Source organism: Corvus brachyrhynchos, unplaced genomic scaffold (genome assembly GCF_000691975.1).
Source record: "Corvus brachyrhynchos isolate BGI_N302 unplaced genomic scaffold, ASM69197v1 scaffold398, whole genome shotgun sequence".
Classification (NCBI taxonomy): domain Eukaryota; kingdom Metazoa; phylum Chordata; class Aves; order Passeriformes; family Corvidae; genus Corvus; species Corvus brachyrhynchos.
This window is the reverse complement of record NW_008239780.1, coordinates 1,445,859-1,462,323: the sequence shown is the minus strand read 5'-3', so window position 1 is coordinate 1,462,323 and position 16,465 is coordinate 1,445,859. Positions and strand designations below refer to the sequence as shown.

General features: G+C 39.7%; 1 protein-coding gene across 8 annotated transcripts in view; it reads left to right on the top strand.

The window, feature by feature from the left end:
• TENM1 (teneurin transmembrane protein 1) overlaps window positions 1–16,465 on the top strand; it is an 828,305-nt gene that overhangs the window by 729,085 nt on the left and 82,755 nt on the right. For 7 of the 8 annotated variants that reach the window (XM_017743128.1, XM_017743123.1, XM_017743130.1 and 4 more), the window contains 3 exons: window positions 103–126; window positions 2,401–2,547; window positions 13,750–13,966. In XM_017743128.1, the coding sequence (XP_017598617.1) occupies window positions 103–126; window positions 2,401–2,547; window positions 13,750–13,966 (388 nt within the window). The remainder of the gene's footprint in view (window positions 1–102; window positions 127–2,400; window positions 2,548–13,749; window positions 13,967–16,465) is intronic. The other variant, XM_017743129.1, reaches the window with a different exon arrangement.

Below are 16,465 nucleotides of genomic sequence, written 5' to 3'. Positions count from 1 at the left end.
ATTTTATATCTAGCCCACAGGTGTCAAGCCATAAGCAAATGTATTTTCATTTGGTACAGAAGTTTGATCCATCTCAGTTTTGTTCTTTTTTTTTTTTTTAAGCTCACTACTTAGATGCTGTCCAAGGTAAGTTTTTCATAACAGCTTTCCAAAAAAAGTAATGAAAATATACAAAAGTATTGGGAATTGAGTGTTTTCTGTTACCCATTTTGTTTGAGCTTCTGGACTGCTAAGTTCCCAGAATAGATGGCACATTTGTTTATGGACATATATATATAGATACATATGCACACATGGAGACAGAGATTTACAGCACAAAATGCAGGTTTTAATAAGTAATGTGCTCAACTCATTTGCAAAGTTGTAGCAATGTAAGCATATTTTACAGGGCCATCTGATGTGCTGTGTTAGGCAAATCCATTCTTTGCTCTTGTTTACCATCCAAAGTAGTGCCAGAGCTGAGGACTTGCTAAAAAGCTTGTGTTGATACTGTCTCCCATGAGAACAAAAAATAATTGTTTTTGTCATTTATGCTTGAAGTAAGTTTCTTTTGATAGAGAAGTACTCTTGTTTTCTAGAGCTGTCTGTGCCAGATGTGATCTAGTTCTCTTCAAATCATTTGATACAAGAGTTAAATTTGATGTTGCTTTGTGTCTGGTGCTGTTCATTTGATTCCCATGCCTTGCCACAGGTCCTGCTCATTCGTGTCAGTGCAAGAACCTTCCCCCAGTGTGACAGCAGTCCCTCTGCCTGGGCCATACTGAGCAGAGCAGTGATGCAGAGCCCCTTCCAGAAATGCTGCTCACAGAAATACCAAACCAACCATTAGTTCAGAAAGACCTGAGTGCTTATTTTCTGTTTCTTGTTTCATTTCTTTGGAATTAGATAATAATAAAAGCATTTAGGCATTCATTTTATTGCATTTATAGACTTAGAGGATAACCACACACAGTAGCAAAATATAATCATGTACAAGAAATTAATTAACTCAGCAGGACAGTGATTGAAAGTGGAAAAACATCCACATTACCCAAAAGAGCTCTCACATCCTGCCCTTTCCCCCAACTCCCTGAAAGAGGCTTTTATAGTATATTTGGTGGTTGCCAAGTTCATGTTGTTTCGGAGTAGCATCTTCCATAACTCCATGTGAGAAAATGGTGCGATCCATCTCCAGTTTTTCTGAGCAAGAGGGTCAGACTCTCTGATCGCTCTGTTTGCAGATGTGATTGATAAACTGCCAAGGGTGAGAAGGAGGGAGGTCACATGTCTCATGTAAAGTTCCCAGGAAATGTGCTGCATGTGGGGCTGTGAATCACAGCCTGATGGACCAGACTCTCTGACTGGCTCCTCCAAAGTCCATTTGGGCTGTCAGGCACTGAGTCTTCTTCCTTCCTCAAAAAAAACCCTCTCTCTGATAACACCTATGTGTTGATGATCAGTATCAGGAGCAAGGGCTTTCAGACCCTGTATGTCTATGCTGGCAAAAAGAGCCATTTTAGAAGTGATGCCACTCACTCTGTCAAACGTATTGCCAATTGCCGTTGCTTTATCCATTGTCCTTTGGCTGCATGTGTGACATGGTGAGGATCTGACAAATGTCTGAGCTGGCACTGCGCTATGCAAGCAGATGGACATGAGTGTACACATCCAAGAGACCATTCCTCTCTCACTCTTACAGGCAAGAAATCTAGACGTGAATTTCCAAAGTTGATTCAGAGTTGCAAGTGTATAATCAAGAGGATGCTACAGTCCTTGGTCCAGTTTTGATCTAGAATCAGCACCACCAAAGGGCATGTGTTTGTCCTGTTGGAATCAGTTATAACAGGAGAAAGTGGAACAGGAAGGCAGTGCTCCCTCAGTTGTCTTCTGTGGAAAGAGTTGTGTTGTGACATAAATCAAATTGGCTTTTTCTCAGTCAGATGAGTATTTATGAACAGAATAAAAAGGTCACTTTCACTCCCTGCAATGTGTAGGATTGTGTCCACAGCTGCTAGTTTGTCATTTAGACAATATTTTCCATGTGTAACTTTGATATAAATCTTGATTATGTGTATGATACTGTTAGTGAACTACAGTTTATTTTTCAGTAGAGAAAGAGATGGACATGACTTTAGAACTTTATAGCATGACCTTACTCACTTTTTTCCTGTGCACAAAATATTAAACACTAAAAAAAATCCTCATTCTTCACTGAGAAACTACTTTTGGGCAAGCAAAGGGAAGAACCAAGTTGGGGAGTTTTCCATATTCGTCCAGAAATGTAAGTGGCTTGCAAGCTATCATCATTTGAAGGCAGCAAATATAATGCTGGAAGTAGGAATGTTAATGAATAATTGCAACTACAAAATAAGGGAAAATATCCCTTCATGAAGGCTTTTTTTTTTGCACTTTCTATTTTAGATGGTTGCCCAGGTCTCTGTTATGGAAATGGGAGGTGCACTCTTGATCAGAATGGGTGGCACTGTGTTTGTCAAGTGGGCTGGAGTGGCTCGGGATGTAACGTTGTCATGGAAATGGTGTGTGCAGATAACCTGGACAATGATGGAGGTATGATACATAATTCATGTGTCTCTGTTTATCTGTCATATCCTTGATTGCCATTTAAATCCATAGTTTTGGTGTATGCTTTCCTTTTTATCACAAAATGTCAGTATTTGTCTGTTTGCTCAAGACAGTTGTTCCACTGACTTCATCTGAAGCAGCACAGTGTGGGAACAGATCCTTGTGCTGGATGCTACTGAAGGCAGAAAGTATCTGTAGCCATATCTACCATCCCAGTACTTGTTTTTTTTCCTCATGAAAAGCAAAACAAAACAAAAGTGTAATAAGTAAATTCCTCTATCGCCTTTACACTCTTGCTCATAATTCTGTCAGTCTTTTAGAAAGAACAGCCAAGAGATATCCAAGTGAAAAAAACCTCTGTGCCTGTCAAAATGCATCCAGTTAGTCTTCTATTATTATTAATATATTTGCAAGCATTAAGTGCACATTTACAGTTGCTTTTTTAACATAAGTCTTTCACTTAATATTTCTACTGAGACACACCACAGTTCTTGCATTTATCTGGACCTACTTTTGAAGGACTGTTTAGGAAACTAGTGTAGAAAGTAGGCAGAAGAGATTTTGGAAAGTACCATAAACTGAGCCCTGTACTGAAATAATCATTTCCTCCTCTTCTGTGGTCTTGATTTCATTCTGAGGTTGTGTAAGTTTTAGGTATGCTGGGGAAAAACATAGTTCTTTCATAAGCTGGTCTCTGCTTCCTTTCCAATACTCTAATACTCTAGTTGGAGCTTGTTTTTTAAGAAAAAACATCCAGACTCTATTTCAAACTTGCCAGTGGGAGAGAAGCCACAATATTCCTCACTGGTTGCTCTCAGAGTTAATTATTTTTCCTGTCTGTTTTAGGAATACTCATTTACTGAACAGTCAAGGACTCTTGCTTTTCTCTCCTCCACTTACTAAAAGCCCTTACCATGTGCTTGTCCCATTCTCAGAGCTGTGCAGCTTTCACATTCAGAGAGTGGATTCGAGGCCAGGTTGGAATGAGGCTTTGAGAAACCTGGTCTAGTGGAAGACATCCCTCCCCACAGCAGGGGTTTGGAACAAGGTGATCTTTAAGGTCCCTTCCAACCCAAATGGTTCTATGATTTTATGATCAGCCCCAAGCACAGTTAAATACTTTTCCTTAGATTGTACACTGAGGTGTATTGAAATACACATTATCTTATTGTGTCACACCTAAAGACCATGTCAGTGTCCTGGGTGAGATCTTATACTCAGCTGTAGGGACAAACTTTACTATGATGATTGTCTGTTTTCTTCTAGGTCATTGATAAATTAAGCTTGATATAGATCCAAGAACTGAGCTCACTGTGGGACCTCAATAGAAACATTCTGACTCAGTGATGATTCCTCATTTACAGATATATTTTGAGACCTTCTGATTCTGTATCCTGTGGGCTCTAAGACCCTGCTGTCCTTTGGCAAAGATTTCCTCGTTTCTGAACCCTATTCAAAATTGCCTTATTCCTCTCATATCCTTCCTTTTCCACCTTATTTCCAAGAGGTCCAACAACCATGTCTCTGCCCACTGTCTGTGCTCTCCTACACTAGTGTGTGTCCCTGTCACACAAGGTCCCACAGCTGGCATCCCTGCCTCCTGTGCTCTCCCATCTGTTGGTGCCCTCCCCTGCGGTCTGAGCCACTGACTCACCTGCCTGCACTCTTAAATCTGCCCACTCAAACCCTGTTTAGCCTGTAATGTATGGAAAGCATTTTCTGATGCACTCTATGAACCGGCTCTGTGTAAACTGCCCTGTATTGTGATTTTGGGTGCTTTATATTCTGCAATAACAGAGAGTTATTGGAAGAGTTGGCAGTTTTAACTCTAAATCTCCTTGAATTTGTCAGTTTAAGGCAGACACTTAACATCCTTTCACTGCAGGTTTTAAAAGCAATTTTCTTTTTCCTTCTTAACGGCAGCATAACATGGTCTAGGACAGCTCTGTTGACATTAAAATGAGAGATAAGTGCAGAGAGAAATATTTAATTAATCTGACTGCTACACATGGGCTAAATGTAATTAAGTTTTCTTCACAATCAATTTTGTATAAGAAAAGAAAATTGTATCTACATATTATAACCACTTCCCTTTATGTATATATATATATATACATATGAAGTTCATAGGACCTGATTTGGCATAAGTATAAATTAGAAAAATTCCCGTAAAGTCATTGGAGTTATACCAGTGTAAGATGAATATGAAATCAGAAGCTGTGTGTTTCAGTGTTTGTATACCAACACAACAGGAAAATCAGGAATTGGGAAGCAGGTGTGACATTACCTCTTAAGTCCTGTTTGCTGGGAGGTTGAGCCTTAGACTGTGAGAATATTATGGTGACATAGCAAGTTTCCATCCATGAAGCTACACAGCTGGAGGTTCATCAGGATGGAAGTTATTAGCATTTTCACCTGTAGCTGAGGTGAGTTAAGAGTTTGCACTCAGCTGAGTTAAAGAAACACAGCTGACAGGTGGTAACTTCCTAAGCTCTTAGGATGTGATCATATTCAGTCAGTGACACATAGCCCAAGAGATAATTTAGTGCCCTTGTATAGGCCAAATCATGGCATTCTCACCTAGCAAAGGTCTTAATCATTCCAGTTGTGTTTAAATATTTATATCTCAGTCCTATTGTGCTTCAAGTTCTTGAGGAGATCACCACCAAAGAACAAAGCTCTAGTAAAGCTGAGCAATTATAATTTCAAACAAAGTCTAATTTTAGAACTTAGACAAAGAGATAATTTTGTTTTGTTTTGTTTTCAGTTATTTTTTCAGTTAATTTTTCACATGGTACTTTCAGGGATGGAAAAACTGAGGTTTTTTGACATTTAAAACTACATTCAGAGACACAGTAGAAAAAAAGCAGATTAATCCCAACCATAAGGATTCAATAATGTCATTTGATTGGCATGAAAAAGTGTTAGTGTTGTTGTTTAGCCTGTATTAAGAGCACGAAAGCTTTGGGAGGGGGAAAGTCTTGAATTCATATTTTAAGAACTGATACAATCTTATAAAGAAAAGCCATAAGCATATTCCCATGTTCCTGGTCCTGCAGCCCCTGAAGCACCAAGATCCCTTCAGTGCAGTTTCTCCTGGTGGTAAGATAAAACATGTGTGGACTATTCTCCTGGGCAGGGAAAGTACAATTTCTTTTAGAGCCCCGTTAGGATTCGCTGCACTTGTTCCCTGACTGTACCATAACTGCCTTTCCCATTCCAGCTCATAACTCTCTGTTAGCTTTTTCCTGCTTGCAGACTTAAGGGCATGTTTACCTGTTCAAATATCACTACAAATATCAGTGGAAAGGTCTTAGCATTATAACAGATGCACGATGGCATGGTTTGCACTTGCTCTCATGGAGTGCTTCTGCAGTCTGTTAGCAGTGTGATGTCCATTAAAAAATGCCAAGGAGTCAAGCAGGTGGCCTTTGCAGTGGGGCCTTTCCCTCACTGTGGCTTCCCTCAGCATAATTCCCCATTCTGTATTCTCCTTCTTTAACTGTCACGACTCACATGATTTCAGTTTATAAGATGGCCATTCAGCTCATCTGAGCAGGGTATTTCCTCTTGTCCTGCCACTAATTTGGACTCATTAGAAGCTCCAGTAGCTCCAGATCTCTGGAAAGCTCTGCTGAGCTCTTTGCAGACAAAGTGCCTGTGTCCTGGGGCAGGAGGCAGAACACACCGCTGAGGTGGGGGAGCACACAGCGCACTCATGCGTCACACCCCACTCAGTTGCAGCCAAGCTACAATTTGCCTGTTTTTTGGACATCTATTTACCCAGCTGCTGCACAAACAGGTCTTTGTCTCAAGCTGAAAGTCGCAGCCTGTCATTCCCATTAGTTTGTTTGATACAGATCTTTCTTTTAAATTTGCCTGCATCTCCTTTTATCGTTTTTCTTTCATTAATCAATTTTGCCTGTTTGTTTTTAAGGAAAATACTGTTTACTACAAGCTTTGAATTCTTTTCCAAATATGCCTTCAGTCACTTCAGACAGTTATTGTAGCTTTCTCCAAGTTTTTCCAAGCACAAGGAAATATATGACTCAGCATAGCCTTGGGTTGAAAACCAGTGCTGCTAAAATATTGATGTGTTTCTGACCCGTCCATTGGCATTTTAATAAGCTATCCATCACAGAGATATTGAGTCCATATATAAGTAATATGCTATTATTACCCAATATAAATAATACTGATGGGAATGGTTTTCATTGTTGCTGAGCAGCGAGGACTCCCTAGGGATACTTACAGTTTCTGAAAACCCTGATATATTTGTATTGTCCCGAATGTGGAAGGCCAAACACTACTGGTACTCACTGGATAAAACACTTACAGCCTTTCCATAGGTACACTGATGGGTTTCCTTATATAAACACCAGCGTTCCCGCTTAACAGCCTCACTGTCTGCTGCATGCTATGTATTATGGGTAAAATTTGGGCACTTTGAATTAATGCATATGAATAAGCATTAGAGACTCTTGACAGTTGCTGCTGCTGCTGCTTAGTCTCTTCTGAAGTTACTCTTTGATTCCGTTTGCTTAGATTCCTGGCAACACTAATTAGACTTAACTGAGCCTGTGGTGAATAAAGTCAGCACAGGCAATATTTAAGGAGAAACTTAAATCCCGTTTTTTACTTTCTGTGAAAATGTTCTGGACATAGATCTCACAGCTCCATCTCTGGCTTGCACTCACTGGGATCAGTATAGATGGAACAGGAGTGCACTGACACACACACGGCCCTCTGGGTTGCTCTGCAGCAGTGAAAATGAAAGTCATTGATACTTACAGAATTATAGAATATCCTGAGCTGAACAGGACCCACAAAAATCATCAAAGTGCAACTCCTGACCCTGCACAGGACAGCCTCAAAAATTACACCATGTGTCTGAGAGTGTTACCCAAACACTTCTTGAACTCTGTCAGATTTTATGCTGTGCCAGCTTTCCAGGAGAGCCTGTTTCGGTGTGCAACCACCCTCTGGGTGAAGAATCCTTTCCTAATATCCAACCTAAACCTCCCCTTACACAGCTTCATGGTGTTCCCCCAAGTCCTGTCACTGGTCACCAGAGAGGAGAGATCAGTCAGTGCCTGTCCCTCTGCAGATGTTGAAGACCACAATGAGGTCTTCCCTCAGTCTCCTCCAGGCTGAACAAGCCAAGTGACCTCAGATGTTCCTCTGAGGGCTTCCCCTCTAAGCCTTTCACCTTCATAGCTCTGCTTTGGACATTTACTAATAGCTTTATATCTTTCTTATATCATGGTGCCCAAAACTAAGTACAGCATATTGCTTAGAGATTTGATTTTCATGTCCTGGGCAAGTACATCATTAGGGTGTGTTTGTAAGCGTGTCTGCATACATGTTCATGCACCATATAAGCACCTACACCACTTGTAGTATTCTGGGTTTGATATCCATAAGACTTCAAACCTATTAGTTTACATTAACCAGGTAGTTAACTTCACTACTATCTTCTGCATGGGTGACAAAAGCTTGAAAAGGTGAGAGCTTTGCTCATTTCATGAACTTTTAAGCAGAATAATAGCAATTTTAAGTTTTATTGCTAACTAGTTATGTTTTCCTCACCAGAACTTAATGATAGTGGATGGTTTATTAAAATAACTAACATCAGAAACATGGGAGGTAGAGTCTGATTGAATTTTTCATTTTCATAGCCAGTTAATAAAGTATCTCAGTGGTTTAATAGAAAAGAAGCTGCTGTGCAAGTTGTTGCATGCTTCACTGGTGAGGTGGGGAAGCCACCACTGCTGGTGTGAACCACTTTGTCCCCTTACCAGTGTCCCCATGCAGTGCCTCTTTACTGTCCTTGAGTGCTCCTGAAATTGTATCTAGACAATTTGTACTAATTGTGAACACAGATCCATTTTCAGCAACATGAGTTATTGTGATATTCCCATATTTGTGGTCATGAATTTCAAGTACTTCAGGGGTGGATGAGAAGAATAGAGATGCTAGGATTTGGAAAGTAGGTGACAGAGCTGTTTGTATCAGGCACAAAATATATGACTTGTTCCATGTTCTTGCAATTAACTTAGGGCTGAAAAAAAGCCTTTTTCATTTCCAACTGTTATTTTATTTTATTTCATTTCATTTCATTTCATTTTAATGAGAACTTAATGCAAGTATTATGCAGCACATGGAAAGCTCAAATACATAGCATACGAAGTGCACTCACTGTGCAGCATTTTCCCAGACATAGAAAGTAGATATATATTGCTGGAAAGTAACCAGTGGAGAGGTAGGTCCATAGCCACAGTTCCATTGCCAATTTTCTGGCTGCTGAAGGTGATCATGCCTGTAGAAGAGAGATTGCTGCCCAATGTGTACATTAGGAAATGTGCTGTACCAAGCACAACATGAGCCTTCTATGACTGCAGCAGAAGCATAGCTGAGGAATTAATTTCACAACACTTGTGACATCCCTTCCATCATATGGAATAAGGAGTATATATATAAATGTATAAGCAAGAAAATACATTTTGTTTGATGGAAAACTTCATGTGATTCCATTGACACACACTCCTGACACAATAAATATTAATATCATTCCTTATAGAAGGCTTCCTGAAAAAATCTATTCCCCAGCAAAGGAATAGGAAAATCTTATCCTAGTTCTGTGATCTATTGCAATGCAGATAGGAGTGGTGTGACTGAAAACAGAGCAACTTGTTTTGGCATGCTCTGCCTTCCCTTTGAGGTTGTTTAAATTATTGAAGAATACTACGAAGTGCTTTCTATCCTGAAGTCAATCTTTGTGAATTCTGTCTTAGCAGTAATATTAAACATATTTTAATTTTCTAATTCACTTACAAAGCAAAATACCCCAGTTCATCATTATCCTTGCATACAAAAGAGGGAGGATGGGAAGCCATAATCTCAGACTCATCAAAATGTAAATCACTGTATTATATAATCTGTAGTGTACTATGAATCTGCCTGGCTGTCTTTCATATAAAATAAATTTTAAAATGCTGGTAACAAACCAAAACCATTTACACATCTGTAATACATTTTAGTCTGCACTTTGGGGTAATTGACAGTAAAAACTTCAGTGTACAGGATCCCCTGCTGTATGAATTACAGTGTTTGCTGTTTGTAGTAGTTTGTTCATGCTCCTGACTGTTGTCTCCTGAGATTTAAAAGAAACCCTGCTGATTTGCTAACACGGTGAGCTTTTTAATAGTTGGTTCCTGATATGAAAATTTAACTCAAATTGTGACCATTGGTTGAGAACTGACCAATGTATTTGTAGCATTTTCAAGTGAATGAATTTGACTATATAGTTTATAAACAAGATTTATTTGGTATTTTTTTCTGGGTTATTCTCCTGGATTAAAAATCTCATTTCAAATAGGATTGGCTTGTTGAAAATGTTATCCTCATATGCACTTACTAATATGATTTGCATTATCACAACCTGTCTCCATATGTAGCTTGTGATTCTGTACCAGTTTGGTTTACCTGGTCCATTTTGATGGATATCATGCTAAATTATAGGAATTTTCTTTGGAGGTTTTAGATTTGGATTTTCTTCCTTTTTTTCTTCAAAAATGTTTAATTTAAAACCAATGTCTTGAATAAGCCTACAGTGGAAGAAAGGTTTTATTTTGGCTTAAGAGTTCCCTGTTTGCCCCAAAATAAGTGTTTTATTTTACTTCTTCACAAAGTGAGAAAAATATTTTTCAGTTCTATCCATGTCAGTTTCTCTTCTAAATTTTATTTGATTGTTTGGAGAAAAGCTGGAAGTTGCATTACTCAGACAACTGTAGTTAATATGCCTAAAATACACACAGCCGTCTAAGCTAAATATGCCATGTTAAGTCCACAGAGGAGCTGGTGCTTCTGCACCTCCTGTCTTGCTGCTCATGAAGCATCTTCTCTGAGCCTAACATGTCTTCTCTTTCATTCTTCATGGTTGTGAGGGGAGGTTGAAATAAATTCCTGTCTGATCAATCAAAATATTTTTTAAAAAGTACAGCATGAGAGAGAAAGTGAACTCATGAATGATAGTCTGTGGCCTAAACACTGCTCCTTTGCACTAATACTGGTACTTTGGGTAGCAGTTTCTTTATCTGATGACTTCGTAGCTCTGAATCCAGAACTTCACACATTTTTGGTGCTGTTAGGACGCACACCAGTCTCAAAATGGCTTGTTCAGATGTGCTTCTGAGACTTCACACCCTCCTAATGGGAAAACCCACCCTCTTGTAGCCCTGGGAGGCTGAAGAGGCAAATGAAACCAGGTGCAAGTAATTCAAACCAAAATAACTCCATTAGCAGAACCTGGAAGAATTTATAAGGCAGTCACTGCTGACAAGGAAGCTGTAAAGAAAAGAGGAAAATTGAGTCTGACTGGAAGATGGAAAATGGTTTTCCCTTTCCTTGGTTTCTTTTTGTGTACAGCCTGAATGCACTGTGTTTGTCACCAGCTATGTAAGCTCTTGACCGAAGCAGAGGAAAATGAGGACTCTATTAGAACAAGCAAAATAGTTAAGTGTTATTTTTGTAGCTATTTCTTGCCTAGGCAAATCTTCATATTCTAGTATTTCTGTGACCTTTCACTTTTATTTCTTACATAAATGAGAGAATCAGGTCAGCTCAGTTCCCACATCTAATGGCTTGTTGACAAGGAAAAAATTAATCAGAATTGCTGGTGTGGAATAAATTACTCCAAAATAGCTTCCCCATGGATACTGTTATTCTGAAATAAGTACTCGGTTTTTTCCGATTAGCACGTAATCTGCCAGACCAATGTTTGTCAAGTTTCTCAGGTAGACAGCTGTGAGCTTGTAGAAATTAGTATCTTCCAGAAAATCCCTTAACTCCTTGAACAAGACTTGTCACTGCCATAACCCTTCCACTAGCAGGGCCCAGCCCTGAATGGCCTGACCATGTCAGAGCCCTCTGCAGGCACCACCACCAGTATAAACCACAGCAAGAGATTTCAATGTCTTTATGACATTTTCAAGTCTAGTAGAATTCTTTAACGTTTGTAGTTTGGATGATCTGCTGAAAAGCATCTGTAACTTGAAGCTTTTCAGTTCATTTTTTGAGAATATAGAGAGCTTCATTCCTTGGACAAAAAATAGATGAAACAATTCTTCTTTTTCCTTGCAGTTCCAAGCCTGCTCTTCAAGTTCCAACCCAAAACACTCCTTTATTTTTTCATCAGAACCCACTGAAAACCCCTTTGGTTCATGTTGTGAACTCCTCCATCTGCTTCCCATGTGCTTTCATTTAGACTGGAGGCCCCTTATTGTTTCAGCTTACTGACTTCCTAGCAGATTTCAGTTGCTTCCTAGGCTTTCCTGAATATAAAGTGACTGCTGCACTCAAAGTCAATAAACTCAACACTGCCCTGTGAAGTTCTTCTCCCACTGCTGGCAAATGCCTGTTGTCTCCAGGATATGGGGAATGTTGAGAGAACTTAAAGCACACACTGACCTGTAGCCATGTCAGCTCTGCTGGATCTGAGGATCCTAGATTGTTGTTACTAGCTATCTACAGTTGCCCTTGGCTCATTACCACAAAAGCTAGCCTGCTCTATCTGATTTCCCAGCTGCAGAGAATAGATTTGTTAATATTTTTTCCTTAGCCAAGCAATTACCTTGCTCAAGGTCAGGCAAGGATTTTCAGATGCCAGGAAAGGCCATTTCGTTATATGTGTTTGTTCTGTAGAAGGGCTTTTGTTTTCTTTTAAAACTGAATGTTTTATGCTGCTGTTTACTGGGCAGTCACGCAGTGCTCTGGTGAGAAAGCAGTGGGGTTGGCTGGGGATTGGTCTCGAACCCATTAAAGTCAATGACAAAGCTCCAGGAGCTCCTGTGCTGGCACAGTTTGCCTGGAGGAGGTGCAGTTTGATAGACTTCAAAGTGTTGGTGCAAACAGAGTATGGAAAGTCAAAGCATGAGGTGAAAATATCTGACAGTATGTTGATCCTACAGCATTCCAGTTTTAATGCAAGGGAAATCCATACAGTGATAGGATGACTCCACGTTTATTCAGACCAACCTTGTTAGAAATACAAAGAGGTGTCTTTGTTGAAGGATAAAACACCTTTATCTTGCTTTAAATGCAAGCAACTTACAGCTGCTAAGTCATAAAGTGGATGTTGAAGAAGACTGTTGGTTATCTTACCATATCCTATAAAATTGTTTCTGATTGAGTATGTAATTTAGGCAATTTGGACATCTAAGCTGCTGATAGAAGCAATTAAATGCCAATAGCCCAATTTTAAGTTTTATTTAGGTGCTTTAGATGTACTTCAGTGCTTCAATTTTCATCATAAGCTTTAGATATTTAAGTAACTTAATTTCACCCACAAAATTTACTGCAATTTTGTCCATAAGGAAATGTAGATTTCTGAAAAAATCTATTATTTCTTCTATTTTTCATACTTGAAAACGGACAGAGGAGGAATAGCTTTATTTTCACTTTCCAAATTTGCTTTCGTGGTGCAAACATCTATAGAGAAGACTGTAACTGTCTGGTCACTGGGACTGAGCCTGAATCAAGGTGTGCATTCATGTATCACCAACTGCAGGAGTGTAATTACAGTTATGCCCTTTCTGGATCATTCTGGTATTGCAACCAATAAATGAAAAGTAAATATCCTAAACCACTTGTGAAACTATTGTAGGGCTTAAAACAGAAATAAGGCAACTGTAACAAGTCTTTTTTGACTACTGCATGGTAAAAAGTGGTAGTACACAACACTTGGGAGAGTTGTGTAACATTTCAGACCTCGTTACTGGGGGCTGGGTAGTGAATGTATGTCCCAGCTGGGGTCACCAGGCAGTGCTCACAATAAAGGGCTGTTAGAGGGAGCAGCTGCACAGTGTGGATCACGTTGCACTGACAAGTGTAGTGACTTTCTTCTGCTTGTTCTGCAGGGAAGACTGTCTTGCTCTTCCCTATTTACTTAGTTTGTAGGTTCTGTTTTCTCATTGTGTGAGGATTTGATGAGGTGATACAGTGTTAATGACTGAGACAAATACCCCTCCTGGACTAAGCATGTACATTAATGATTTATTGAATTTGACTGTGTCATAATCAGCATGCCTTCCCGTTAATTACATACTTCCTGGGCTCTCTGGTAATAAATGTGGTGCTTTATTCTCAGAACCGTTCCATTTCCTGAAGTTTCCATTCTTTCCATTTTAGATGGCTTGACAGACTGCGTAGACCCTGACTGTTGTCAGCAAAGCAACTGTTACTCAAGTCCTCTCTGCCAGGGTTCTCCTGATCCCCTTGACCTTATTCAGCACAGCCAACCACCTTTCTCTCAGCATCCTCCAAGGCTCTTTTATGATCGAATCAGATTCCTTATTGGGAAGGAAAGCACTCATGTAATCCCAGGAGATGTCTCCTTTGAGAGCAGGTGAGTCTTCTTTTAAATGAAAGACTTTTCTGAATATTGAGAACTGCAATTAAATTATTTAACCAGGAAAAAATGGTGGTACCTGGATAGCTGAGAATTTTTCACCAGTGCTCATAAAATACTTAACAGGATAGCAAACTTTAAAGTCCCAACAGCTGAGGATCTTGGTTATCTGATTATTGTTGCTACCTGTCTGGTTCATGTAAGTGTCACAGCAACAAACTCTACTGCTCTTATTAACAAGACTGACTTGGGTAAGTTGTCTCATGCTTGTAAAATCAGCAGGGGGAAGTTCAGCCCTTCACACTGTACCTAAGTGATGGCAGGATGTGAGTTGGATTCACATCTGCTGTCTTCAGTTACCTTTCTGCCCTATACAATTTGATTGGTATTTACAGTGTAATGAATTTAATGTGTGTCACTTACATGTAATCTAGACACATAATTTAAAAACTTCCTTGGTTTTGCTACACATTGATAAAGCAGTGTGGAATTTACTATTTTGTGCTGCAGGTTATCATGCAAAGAGTAGAGTGATCCATGAGTGTTTGTGAGATTGGCTTTGCCCTTTAACAGGAAGGAAATATGCAGTAGGAAAAGGGCACTTACTTACTCAGAAAACCTGGTAACACATATTTTCTTGAATATTTGAAATACAGGGGCACATAAGTTTTTATGCTGCAGTTCACTTGGGAAGCTATAACTTACATGCTGACAAAGAGATCCACAAATCATCCACATCACCTGACTATTACCCTGTCAACTAGGCCTGTGCATTGGATAAACCATGGTCCAGTAATAAGCACATAAGAATTTTTTTGTTTTCCCAGTACATAGCACTTAGGTTACAACCTCAACACAATCCCATAGCTGCACACAAATTCAGTGCACTTTTTTCTTTGCAGCATTAATTTTTAATAAAGTAAATTTGTAAACAGAGTCATTATTGATCTGAAATGCCTAAACATTTAATCAGTATTAATAATGTAACAGGATGTTATAAATATGTAAAACAATAGGCCATGAAGATGAACTCCATGACAAGCACCCACCTGCCTCTGGTGAGTCTCTTGGAGTGTGTTGTGCTTATGAATGAGGCCACTGCATTTGGGGCAGGGTCCTTGGCTGGCTCTGTGCACAGTTTAAACCAAAGGTCACCACTGAAAAATTTTCTTCATCAAAATGCCTCACAGTGAGGAGTTTCCAGAGAGGAGGTGAGTGCTCAAGTTGCCTATACAGTGTTCTGTGACACTGCAAATGTTAGCAGCCAGATTGCACATAATCCCATCAACGTGCTTTTATAGATATAAGGAATTGATCTTTTAAAGCTATCATTGATGGGATTTAACTTGGATTTAAAAGCTTTTTCTGAGTATTTCGTTTCTTTACCCTGATACCTGCCATGCCTTTGAAGACTGAAGAGCAGTGAAGTTCCATGTGGGAGCAGCAGCCCATCCCTCACCATGGCTTCTTACTTCCTGCCACTGAGAAGTAGGACTTTGCTGGCATTGGTGTATCACCAACACCCCAGATATCATTTCCTCCCACTGTAGACAAATTTATAGTTAGCTTGGTTAGAAGATCATTGGGATTCAGATGAGGGTGGCTGCATCTTTGGAGTCTGGGCAGTGCCTGGAGACTCATGCTGTGCTGTGTCTCCTGGGGTTTGTCAACAGTAATCTGCAATGTGCTGGGCACCCCAAAGGGTTGCTCAGTCCACACTTTGCTTGATCCTCGAGTCTTCCAGGCTGTTGAAATATTGTTCATCCATAAGTCAAATACTATTAAAAACTGCCAGAATTTTCCTCAAGGATGAGATATAAGCAGGGTCTCTGAACGAGGCAATAGCTGAGCCGTGCTGCCTCTGTTCAGAAATCTTCCTCTGACGTTGCCAATCTGACTGTCATCTTGTGTCAGTTCTTCTCCTGGGAATTACAATTACTGAAAAAATATAGAAAGACAACTGCTGCTACAGTAAAAAATCAGAAATCTGTGATCCAGCCTATCTGGTAAAGACCAAAGAATGCTTGGGAGGTTTAAATCTCCTTTGGGCTTTTACTGAAAAGGTTGTGTCTAGGCAGATGATCTTAAGTCATGGCTGCCTGCAATGCCACTGATTTTATAACATTGGTGGTTCAACATGTTGGAAGGATTGGATGTAGTAGTGGCATGCATTTATATCAGAGCACTGGCATCTATTCTCACTGGTGCTCCAATTTTGCCAAGCCCTATCTGCCCTTTTTTTTCCCTTTACAAGAAATCTCTGAGACCATTAGGAGGATTAAGGAAGAGACATCTATCCAAGATTTTCAGTCTTCTGATTCAAATGACATTGGGCAGTGTTTTGCTGTAACACAGTATAGTAAATGTATGTAAAGTATGGGTGATGTTTGCATGAATCTCCCTGGAGACAAAGTGATGTTGATTAGATCTTGGAAAGCTATCAAAAAGGGTGAAGATTATCTCTGTCCTTCAGACTGGAAGTGTTTGGTCTCTGCC